This window comes from Camellia sinensis, chromosome 9 (genome assembly GCF_055761805.1).
Source record: "Camellia sinensis isolate YWXY chromosome 9, ASM5576180v1, whole genome shotgun sequence".
NCBI classification, from domain to species: Eukaryota; Viridiplantae; Streptophyta; class Magnoliopsida; order Ericales; family Theaceae; genus Camellia; species Camellia sinensis.
Window position 1 is genome coordinate 117,681,938 of NC_138969.1, and position 11,991 is coordinate 117,693,928.

General features: G+C 37.5%; 1 protein-coding gene and 1 pseudogene across 2 annotated transcripts; both read right to left on the reverse strand.

Moving 5' to 3' along the window:
• Positions 1 to 246: 246 nt before the first annotated feature.
• Positions 247 to 10,775, reverse strand: LOC114262373 (ATP-dependent Clp protease proteolytic subunit-related protein 4, chloroplastic-like; annotated as a pseudogene). The gene is made up of 8 exons (XR_014340202.1): positions 10,384 to 10,775; positions 9,253 to 9,456; positions 7,322 to 7,377; positions 2,185 to 2,377; positions 1,925 to 2,002; positions 1,455 to 1,568; positions 1,253 to 1,364; positions 247 to 491 (listed from the first exon to the last, which is right to left on the reverse strand). The product of XR_014340202.1 is annotated as an ATP-dependent Clp protease proteolytic subunit-related protein 4, chloroplastic-like (transcript).
• LOC114299996 (uncharacterized) lies at positions 4,622 to 6,767 on the reverse strand. Its single transcript, XM_028244833.2, has one exon. The coding sequence runs from the start codon at positions 6,385 to 6,387 to the stop codon at positions 5,266 to 5,268; it is 1,122 nt and encodes a 373-aa protein (XP_028100634.2). The 5' UTR covers positions 6,388 to 6,767; the 3' UTR covers positions 4,622 to 5,265.
• Positions 10,776 to 11,991: the final 1,216 nt, after the last annotated feature.

The following is an 11,991-nucleotide window of genomic DNA, read 5'->3' on the forward strand; positions in this document are numbered from 1 at the left end:
TATTTTCAAAATAAATTTTTACTCTTTTTGCTCTTCCCACCACCCACCGATAAGCTCCCACCAACTCTGGTCAACTTCTTATGAGTTTCGATGAGGCAATCAAACGATTCTTTTATAGTATTTTGCTCTGACAAACAATTCTTCTAGTTTTTATGCTTGCATGCTTTGAAAACCAAGATTTTCAGATATATATCTATACATATATAATTTTTTTTTAAAAAAATAGCTTTGGAAATGGAATGCTCATGTTAAAGGGGGGCTTGAGCTCTTCTTGTATTCGGTTTTTTGGCATTGTTGTCTTCATCATCATATATGAAAATAAAACAAAGATATACCCTACAATGAGGACACCCATGCGACTAAAACAAACAAAAAAAAAATAGAAAAACCCATAACATACATCAAGGATATTAGGCAACTACAATGTTAGAACACTCGCAAAAGAACCCCTCGCCGCAGGGAGTTGCTAATGTACCTTCTTGGATGCCCATCTACACAGAAGTCAGAACATGTTTTTAGCTAACTGGATCAATCAAGAGAGTGGTAACAGGTGCAATGGTGATTGCTAAATGGGAAAAAGGAAAATGATTGAGACCTGTGAGAGATCACAGAAAAAAGACTACTAAACACACAAGATTCGGTTCCATTGTGCAAAGAACTCATCAGCTATATCCTTCACAATTAATTAACAAACAAAACGCTTCCATCTGACCAAGACCCAAAACAAAAAAACAAGTTGAGTCCCTCCCTCAAACCCAAACACACCCAGAAAAGGAGTGGGGAAGAAAGGAAAAACACACACACACACACACAAACACACAAGATGGTAAAGAAAAACCCTTCTCCCAAATAATATGGTCTGGCCTGGCCTAAAATAATAAACTGCACTTGTAACATTGGCATGATTTTGGAACAAATTTATTTCTTTATGGAAAAGACTATGGTACACACCCCTAGAAGGGTGTACTATATGCACCATATAACTAAAGAAGAAAATGACGTAACTCCATACTTTCTAAATCATAACTAAAATAAAAAATAAAATAAAAAAAGGTTATAACCAAACACTACATGAAACATAACCAAACATCTCAAAATAATGTCATAACTAAAGAAGAAAATTGTGTAACTAAGGGTTCATATGGTAAGGGGTGCGTATTGTAGAATTCTCCTATCTTTATATATGAAAATGAAAGCAATTAAACATAAAATAATTCACAAGACAATGACAAACAAGCGATCATGATTTTACCTGGGTATTCCATACATTCATGTCCCAGATTCAGATACAATTAAATAAGTTGTGCTTTTTTCAGGTCAGCAAAAACTCCTCTATCTTCATGGCCCCTCTCATTGTAAAGAACCTGCAGAAAATTATGAGAATAATGTAATTTTACATGACACCTGAAAGCCAGATATAGAAAATAAAAAAATCCTTTTGATTGGAGAAACACCTTATCGATAATACCATTTTCAACAGCTTCACTTGGACTGAAGTACTTCGGACGCATAATGTCTGCTTCAATCTCCTCAGGCGATTTTCCTATATGCTTTGAACAGAGTTTAACCTTCAATATGAAGAAAGAATAGTTAGCGTTTACATAAGCTTCTCTACGGATTCCTGACTCAATGCAGTCGATTAAGCATAGAGAATAGCAGCATTTTCAAATATGCAACATCCAAAAGTGTTAACGCTAAGACGGCATTGAGTCTTCACTTTTCATTTGTAATTATGCTCCTTTTGAGATATAAAACAAGACATTATTAAGCAAATCAACTGAAAGTCATTTTTACTATAGAGACATTATCATTAACATATACCCTATAACATTGAAAAATTCAAGAAAAAACTTCTTCAAATTGGTTGGCATGCATGGACCAAAGAGAGGTGAAAATGCGCAACTTAAGTGGTTGTTAAGATTACCAATTCTGCCTTCACATTCTTTACTTCCCTCCTTGCAAGGTCCATATCTGTAGCTTGGCCTTGAAGCCTTGCAATTGGCTGCATACATAGGGAAAAGGAATGGATAGTTTTAAGTTATAATCTAATCAATGTCTTAGGTCCAGTAAGGTAGTATAATAACAGCAGTCCAGTAAGCCCTGCCATGCAAGAGAGTTTAAGCAAGAAAGATCCAAGAATACACAATGGCCAAGGACACCAGAGAGAAAAGACTGAAAACATACCTGCTTTATCATAATAGTTGATGAGGGCAATGCAGAACGATTTCCTTTTGCACCAGCAGCCAAAAGTAAGGCTGCTTCTCCCCAGGCATTGCCCACACAGAGTGTAAAAATAGGTGGTTTAACATACTCTACTGATAAAAAAAAAAATGCAGGTAAACAGAGTGTGTATACTTCCCATACATAGCCTCTTCCACTAAGCAAAAGTCAGCATCACAAAACAGGTTACAAAAAAAAAAAAAAAGGAACAGAGGAAGTATATTACTAACCCAAAAGCAATTCATGAAAATCTGTTAAATAAGTATAATGGAAAACTATGTTTGGCATGAACTTTTTGGGCTAAAATAGTCACAAAAAGACAAAATAGGCTAAGAAGCCAACAAGACAAAATGTCACATCCAAACCATAATCATTTTATTTTTTCTCTCACAAAAGTCAAAAAAACCAAAAAACTCATTCCAAACGAGACTTTTAGCCCCAGGCTAAAATAGCCAAAAAGCCAACCCACATCTCAAACAAAAAAGGTAGCCTTCATTTTGACTACTGAAAATACGAGGAAGCAGTGTAAGATTATTGTGATTTGGTGTTGTATCATGCATATACAAGGGATGGAGAAAGTGTCAACTACATTCTCCTTCACTATAGTGTAGCCAGAAGGAGACAGAGTCTGATTTTTGATTTTTTGGTCTTTTGAAATGAGTGACTTTGATTTATTTTATTTTATTTGTTTTGATTTTTTGATTTTTTGAAAATTGAGTGCTTGATTTTTTATTCTCCGTTGTCGATTTCTTGGCTTGTTGGGGACTAGGAGTTCCAAAGAGTGGGGAGAAGAATGTAAGAAAAGCCACACCATTATGGGTGATGCGGAATTTTTGGAAGGGGAGAAACCACTTTTGATGGTGTGGAACTTTTCACTCATTGCTCGAAGGGAAGTTATTAAATTTAATGTAAAAGAGAGAAATACAGAGATAATAAATTGTATGTATTATGATTGATTTATGTTATTAATTACAAATGGTGAGGGGCTCCTTATATAGGAGATGTAGTGGAGTAGGTGGTAGTGGTAGGTGTGGAGTAGGTGGTAGTAGGTGGTGGTAGGTGTAGTAGGTGGAGTAGGTGATGGTAGGTTTTAACAGCCCCCCGCAAACTCAAGGGGGATAAGAACTAACCAACTTGAGTTTGGAGAGAGTAACAAAACAAGAAAATAATCTGAAAAATAAAAAATGGATAGGAGACACTGTATGGTCGTGTCAGACCGTTGTAGAAGACTGTATGGTTATGGCAGACCGATGTAGACGACAGTTTATGGGGTCATGTCGGACCGTTGTAGCAGACAATGTTGTGACAGTTGTTGTGACAGTTTACGGAGTCTTGCTGGACCCTTGTAGAAACTAACCGGAATCAATGTCGGGACAGTTTACAGAGTCTTGTCGGACCTATGAAGGAGCTAACCGGAATCAATGTCGGGACAGTTTACAGAGTCTTGTCGGACCCATGAAGGAGCTAACCGGAATCAATGTCGGGACAGTTTACAGAGTCTTGTCGGACCCTTAAAAAGTCGCACCCTCAAAAGGTGTGCCCAATCTTTCAAAAGGCGTGCCCAATCCATAAAAAGGCGTGCCATCAAAAGGCGAGCCCAAGTCATAAAAAGATGTGCCAGACATGATGGCAAGGCGCGTCACCACATTGGCTTGCGCGCCCGTTTTGTCGTCTGGCGTCAAGTGGCGCGCGATGCGCGTGTCTGCCTTGGCTATTTAACCAAGACGGATGCTGAGACTGAGGCAGAGGCTAAGACAAAAAACTGGCTAAAAACCTCTGAGAAACTCTTCGTTGTCTTGAGAGAGATACTCTGTAACACTCTGTAACCAACCCTTCTCTGAAACACTCAGCAACCTATAACATGGCCTCTTCATCCCGTAATCTGCTCACTCTCTTTCCTGACCTCAATGAGTCCACAAGAGAGGTAACTGGTGCGGTTGCCCGTGAAACTCAACCAAGCGCTCCTGAGTTTGCTCCGTTGACCTTTCCTATGCGGTCTGTGGAGCAAAGAATGGCAGCGCAATCAGATATTGAGGCGAATCAGTATACATTGAAGTCATGTGTTGAAACCATGACTGCGGTCACAAACTTGTCGCACCGGCTGCAGAGTAGAACAAATGAGGTGCAGCAGTTAAACGCCCAACTAGCTCTGCTCCAACGCATGTATAAGGATGCGCGAGCAGAGATAAGTGTGCTGAAAGCAGAAAACAAGGAGCTGAAGCAGAAGGCCACCGTTATGTTCCGATTTGGAGGGCCGCCATATGCTGCAGTGGAGGAGCAGGGAGTAGTGATCGTGCCCAGTGGAGTGGGAAACACGAAGGCAACACCGTCAAGGGCCTCCCAGGACGGAGGCAAGAAGAAGAGACCGGCGGAATAGGCGAAGAAGTGATGTCGGTGGGTGGCCGTCTGCAGAAAAGAAAACAAATCTTTGGGTTTTTTTTTTTTTTTTTTTTTTTTTGGTTTGGTTTTTGTTTGTTTGTTTGTTTGTTTGTTTTTTTTTTTTTTTTTTTTTGTGTAAAATTGTGATCGGGGTTGATCCCTGAAATGAATAAAATATGGTTTGGTGGGCAAAGCTATATATATATATATATATATTTTTTTTTTTTTTTATTGTGAAAAAGGGAACACAAAAAAGATAAGATAAATAAATAAAAATTCTATTTTGTGGTGAGGGAGTCGGTGAGGGAGGTGCAAAAGGTGATTAAAAGAAATAAATAAAGAAAGAGTGTGATGATGGATATGGGTATAGATGTAATAAAGGAATGAAAAGAAAGAAATAAATAAAGAAAGAAAAGAAGAAAAGAAAATGGGTTTGTGCAAAAGTAGACTGAGTCGGTGCAATATATTATAATAAACATAGATATATATAGATATATATTAAAATAAAAGAAAGTTGAGTGGGTTGATTAAAAAAAGGATCGTGTGTTTGAAAATGAAAAATAAAGAAAAGAAAAGAAAGGGGATCATGTGGTGAAAGAAAAAGGAGCTGTGGGTTTGAAAAAGGAAAGTGAGAGAGGAATTTCGATGCAAGTTTTCTGACTCTTCTCAAAAAACAACACAGCAGTGGCTGTCCCTCGGGGGGTGCACGGGCAGAAAGAAAGCAAGGGTGGAGGCAAAGACCCACCACCATCGTAGTGGAGCATCTCTGCTGTGCTGCCCATCATCAGTCTCACACAACAAAGGAGGAGAGAAAAAGAGCCCCTGAGAGAGAATTTTTCCAATGCTGCTACATTGAGGCCATGCTGTTCTGGCATCAAATTGATCCGGCAACTTCACTGTTTTTGAATGAGTGATAACAGGAACATTCTTCAAATCATGCTGTGGTGTTGGTTTGACTCCAAGAAGGTGCTTAAATTGGCCAACAGTGTAATTAGAGAATCGAGGACTCATATCAGCTTTCCATCCAGCTCTGGGGTTTCCATTTACCAGGTTAATAATTGACTCCTGAAGAATCTTAGAGTTCAATTTTAGATGGGAAATCGGTTCAACTGCGACAGCCTGTAGTTGAGACGTGGAGATGAACCCCAAAAGTAGCAGAATCGCAACGTACAGCTGGACCGCGGCCATTCCTCTCTCGAATTGACTGTATAAACGAGGAGGCGAGGACCTTGAGTGGATAAAGGCGGTGGCGTCGAGGTTGAAGTTGTGACTTTCCAAGAAGAAAAGGGCTTCTTCTCGAGACGCAGAAGCGATCTCGCAGAATGTGTTGATCAGATCAGCGTGGTTGTTAGGGTTTTCTTCTTCTTCTTCTGCTTGCTTCTCCGATGGGTGATTGTAACCAAACTTCACACCGGAATTGCCGTCTCCCAGATGAACGCAGTGTTCGTGGAAGCTGCTGATAGGTCTTGCCAGGCATGCATCCCAACGGTCACTTTCTGGCATCGTCTCCGCCACTGTGTAGATCCCTTTAGAGTTTGTGAATGGCTGATAATTTAGAACTTCGCCAGATTTTGTTATGCAAAGAACAGCCACCTCAGCACCTTCTAAAGCGTGATCTTCAGGGCCAATAGAAGAGTCCCCACAGACGTCACAAACGACTCTACCATGGATTTCACCAGTCCAAGCTCGAACGCCGCCACACATCATGAGGAGGAGGATTGTAGAGAGAGAAAGTGACAGTGTCATTTGGACTGAGACTCCATTGCTGAGTTTCAGCATCTTCTTCATCACACTTTTGTGATGAGCTCTCTCTCTCTTTCTCTCTCTCTGTCTCTCTAGAACTCGAACTCGAAAATGGGGAGGTATGTGTAGAAAATAAGCGGACAAGGTTGAGGTCCGGCGGACGGCCAAGGCGAGCTTGCCGCCCGCCGTGAAGCGAAAAATACTAAGTGCTTAACCTTGCTCTGATACCATATTAAATTTAATGTAAAAGAGAGAAATACAGAGATAATAAATTGTATGTATTATGATTGATTTATGTTATTAATTACAAATGGTGAGGGGCTCCTTATATAGGAGATGTAGTGGAGTAGGTGGTAGTGGTAGGTGTGTAGTAGGTGGTAGTAGGTGGTGGTAGGTGTAGTAGGTGGAGTAGGTGATGGTAGGTTTTAACAGAAGTCATACTAGAGTCTTTTGCTTTTTTATTCTTGTTTATGGTTTTTTTTTAGCAGATTTGTACATTCCTGTTGATATTTAGACACAGGTATTTGTATTAAGGGTTGTGGCTTGCACCTGCTTGAGGAAAAAAATATTCAGAGATAAACTAGACATGACTATGTGAAAAGATGATAAAGGTTGAGACTTGTGTTAGGTGTTGGGATAGATTTCATAAAAGCAATCAGCAATGTAAAATATTATATGTTAAATTAAAGGATTTCATTAATTAAGCCAAATAGCCAAAAGAAGGGTGCTTTAAATTTAGATTCTTAATTCATTTATCAAAATAGAAGAAGATTCTTAATCTCATTAAAACCATTTTATCTTCAACAAGAATATTATCCTCATCTCTGCTGAAAGAGTAATGCATAACATAACAATTTCGTCCAGAAAATTATGTACAATATCACCATTCTATGATTTAATGAATACAAGAATGAACTGTTTGATAAAAATAGGCTAAAACTTTCAGTCACACATTAAAGAAAAGGATAAAGATTTAAACCTCATGACATCATAAATTGCAAATGCCTCTGTCGCATAACCTAACTTTTCGCCATCCTGGAAAAAGTGCAAAATTATATCAAAGTAAGATTCATAATATTTGACAATCTATTGATCTTGTTTACATAAAAGTAAATGAAAAAGCTCTCCATGTAATGATATCAGGACATGGAAATGTATTCAAGTCCAACAAGAAAAGAAAGAAAGGGAAAAAAAAATTTCTCTCAAAGCAAAAGACAAAGATAATACCCATGAGATAGTTTTATCTTTTCTACTACCATTGTCCACTATTATGCAGCACCAATGTATAGCCATTTCTTAACTCAATTTCGCGAATGCAAATGAGGGAACAACAATTGAAACAAAAACCAAACTCTTTTTTGATATGTTTCTTCTTTTTTGTTTTTTTTTTTTCCTTAAATAACTTCTGTTTCTAAAGATTTTACAAAACAAGCCTTTAGTTTCTTGTAAATTGAATTCCTAATGATTTTTCCATATTATATGTCACCTACGTTACACAGACTCGGGTGCGGGAATCGGGTGCGGGTGCGGGTGCGGGTGCGGGTGCATATCTAAGGGTCAGACACCTCAAAACTAAAAATGAAGGATACGTGGATACGGATCCAAATTTGGATACGGATAGGGGGGTACATCAAATAATTATTTCTTAAATATATATTTTTTTATAAACATGAGTTAAAAAGTTGACTCAATAATTTTTTTATATATAATTTATGGACCAAACATATAAATTTGCTACATAACAGCCCTGATATTAAAAGATTTGTTGACCAAAATTTTAATATGCCCAAAGTTTAGTAGGCCCAAAATTTCATTTATCTGGTTCAGCCCAAATTTTTTTTAAAAAAAAAAATTATAAAAAGAGTGAATAGAGAGATGAAATATAATAAATAAAGAATAAAAGAGAGAGAGAGAGAGAGCGAGAGAGGGACAGATCAAAAGTAGAACTAGAATAGAAGAGAAAGAGAGCGAGAGAGAGAGCGAGAGAGCGAGAGAGAGAGAGAGAGAGAGAGAGCGAGGGAGAGAAGGGCTTACAGTCGTGCTCGTCGAAGACGAAGACGAAGTCGAAGTCAAAGTCAAAGGGTGTTAGACGAAGTTGAAGTCCACGAAGACAAGGTCGAAGGACGCAAGCAGGGCGATCGAAGTCGGCGACAGAGGGATCGATGTCTTGCCTTTTCGAAATCGGCGACAGGTACTCTCCTTACTCTCTTCTCTTTCGTTTCTTCTCCCATATCCATTTGTACAAAGCCGAATCCCGGCCGTATCCCGCACCCGTACCCGTGTCGTGTCGACACGGGTACCTCCCAAAAAACGAAGAGTCCGTGTAACATAGTATGTCGCTGTGATTTACAAATAATCCCACGATAAAAAAACCAATGTCACAAGTACTGGAGCAAATTGATGCTTTTATAAATTTCCAAAGTATATTTTTCTACTTCTAGTACACTTCATTAAGTTGATTGCTCTACAAGACCTCTTTAATCCCCTTAGGACATGTCCTTGTCCTAGGTGACCAAATTTACTCTGAAATGGAAGACTATATACTGCTCCGGATTGGCATTATGGCTACTGAGCTTAGCTGAATTTTGTTTCCTATTTCAAGAGAAAAAATTATCATCTTAACAGTAGTCTTATAAATGTAGCAAGTTTGCAAACCGCAAGTGGATGTGAACTACTCGAGGCCTGTCCAGGAGGTTTGGGAAGAGAGAACAAAACGGGATGCAGTGGGCTCAGGTGTATTTTAAGTGGCTATCTTTCCTTACCTGTGCTAAGGAGGTTGCACCAACATTTGATTTTAAAAGACCGTGCACCATGTTACTTGAGAGATTAGGCGATATCTTGATTTGGGGTTTATATATTTGAAGACCTATTTATGAAGCAATCTAGATAAATAAATAAAAAATTGTTTACCTTCGTTGTCCCAGTGGAATTTATGTAAAGGCAAATTGGCTTCTCTTCATCCTCATACTGATGGTAAAGAAATTCTGCTAATATCAACTCGGTGACAGATGGAACTAGAGACATGCCCAAGTAAACAATCCAATTTTTATACAAGTACGATGCTAAACCTGGAGGAGGCTGCTCCTATGCACTTCCCCTTGAAAAGGGAATTACCTGTTGACAGAGGGCAAACAATACAAAAGAGGGTAGAAGGTAAGCAAAGATAATTCGAGGACAAAAGGTATACTCTATGAAAGTGAGTGACATACATATGATAACCAAACTTCATATTCACAAAATAGCAAACAACTTTGAAATGAATGTTTAGTCTTAAAAGTGCACTCTGAATTTCTCATATTCAGAGAAGATGAAACTACAAATTGGCATCACCAACCCAATATATGTTACTAGGGATTTTCTTCATATGAAACGATAGCAACCAGAGAAAACCCTCTAATTAATATTATTGATCAAAGAGTTGAATTTACAACCCTTCTTCACACACATGTTGCACTACTAAAAGTCAAATTCTTAAGCATAGAATCATATCATAACAACCTAATCATGCTCATATCAAATCTAAATTGACAAATAAAAACCTGAAGTCTACTAAAAATGATCAAACAAAATCCTAAAAATTACAAGAATATAATACAGTCCATACAACTAATAATAAAAAATTTAAAAAAAAAATTTAAAAAGTACAGATATCAAACCCTCCACTAAAATAAAATAAGAAAAATTGGCCTAAAGTTTGCTTTTTGAACTTGAGATCAGGAGATATTTCAAATATAACTACTTCAAAATAATCCCATTTTGTTCACACACTTAACAAAATACAAGCTTTGATTCATTTAAAACAATGGAGCCCCTAATTTTAGGTAGGATCGATACACTTACTTTTTGGATGTGGAGCTCACAGTTTTGGACCAATCAAATTTTGTGTTAAATTAACTCTCCTCATCTCACCATTTTCCCACTAAATTTCCCATCAGCATACAAACATAATATGCATATATATATATATATATATATCAGAAAATCGAAAAACTCTAGATAACAAAGAAGGTGAAGCAAATTTGTGGGTCTTGGGAACAGTACCATGGTGACGACGCCTCTTTTGGGATGAGAGCCGGAGTGAGGAGAGGAGTAGGGGTTGAGAGAGGCGGGGCGGAGCTTCTAGCCCGAGAAATCGCCGGAGACGCTGCCGGCGACGGAGAGAGAGAGGAAATTGGAGGAGAGAGAAGCTCTGGGAGAGGACCAACTTAGGGTTCGGTTGGTGGATGAAGATAGCATGCGAGTCACGATGGTGGTGGTGGGGAAGAAGTGCGAGGCCATGGTGGCGACCTCCATTGCTGCTCTCTGTAGAGAGAGAGAGAGAGAGAGAGAGAGAGAGTGCTGGTGTGTGCGGAAGAAAATGGGTATTGGGTTCCCTGTGAGTTTGGATTAGAACGGGCTTTGGGATGGGTTTGTGAAAGTTGGTCCGAGCCCCTATGACTCTACTCCAACAAGTTCGTAGACTCACCACAAGGAACATAAAACTAACCACATAAAATAATTTAATTATAACGAACTTAGTCGAATCGAATTGTTAAAATATCCAAATTTATTTATTAAGAATTAGTGTGGAATATATGTTGAATTCGAGGTCGACTCAAACTCGCTTGATTAATCCAGTCGAATTCAAATTTTAAAAAAATTAAATTTAAATTAATTTATTTATTAAGATTAAAAAATATATAAAATTATGAATAAAATATATAATAATACTTATATTAATAATAAATTTTATTAATCAAATATATAAATTTATACAAACACCACACATAAATAAAAAATAAAGTAGATTATTAAAAACTTATTTAATATATTATTAAAAATAAATATTTATTTATTAATTTTTATGTTCATGAGCCTTATCGAACTAAGTTTAGGACTACTCGAGCTCGACTCGATTAATAAACGAGCCTAAAATCGAACTGGAACTTGTTCATTTAGTAAACGAGTCGAACTCAAACGAGTTTTAAATGAGCTAAACTTGAGCCGTTCATGAACAGCTCAATTCGTTTGCGGTCCTTATACATATTGAAATCATCATATAAAAAATAGCAACATTATATTCACACAATTATTTTTTTCATAATCTTCTTAATAAGAGCATCTCCAATGCACTAGGCATATAATACTTGTTAGTTAAAATGCCTAGTGTGATTCACTTTTTTCAATTCCAATGCACTAGGCATATGATTAGGCATTTTGCCTCAACTCATATTCACTAGCTACATGTAGCTAGCCTTCAATGCTAGGCAAAATGTATTCAATCACTAGGATCATTTCCCTCCATCTTTGTTGTTGACGTGGCATTCTATAAAATTAATAATATTTGGATAAATAGCTAAAATAAAGAGCATGGTTGGAGTAAAAACATAAAACAGTCGATAGGCAAAATAAAATATATACTTTATAATAATATTTAGATAGGTAAGACAAAATATATATAAAGAGAGTTTTTAAAAAAATATTTAAATAGAGTGGTGCTACATTTTCAATACATCACCTTCATTTTGACTTCTATTGGGGTAGAAGAGAGAGATAGAGAGATAAGAGAGATGTGGAGTGTGAATCTCCATTCACATGGCTCATTCTATATCATTAGAAATAGACTGGGAGTGTTCAATTCAAGCACCCAACTATTTTTCTATTTGAATG

Coding starts and splice junctions, on each gene's coding strand:
- LOC114299996 (XM_028244833.2), bottom strand. CDS start 6,387: ATGAAGAAGATGCTGAAACTCAGCAATGGAGTCTCAGTCCAAATGACA.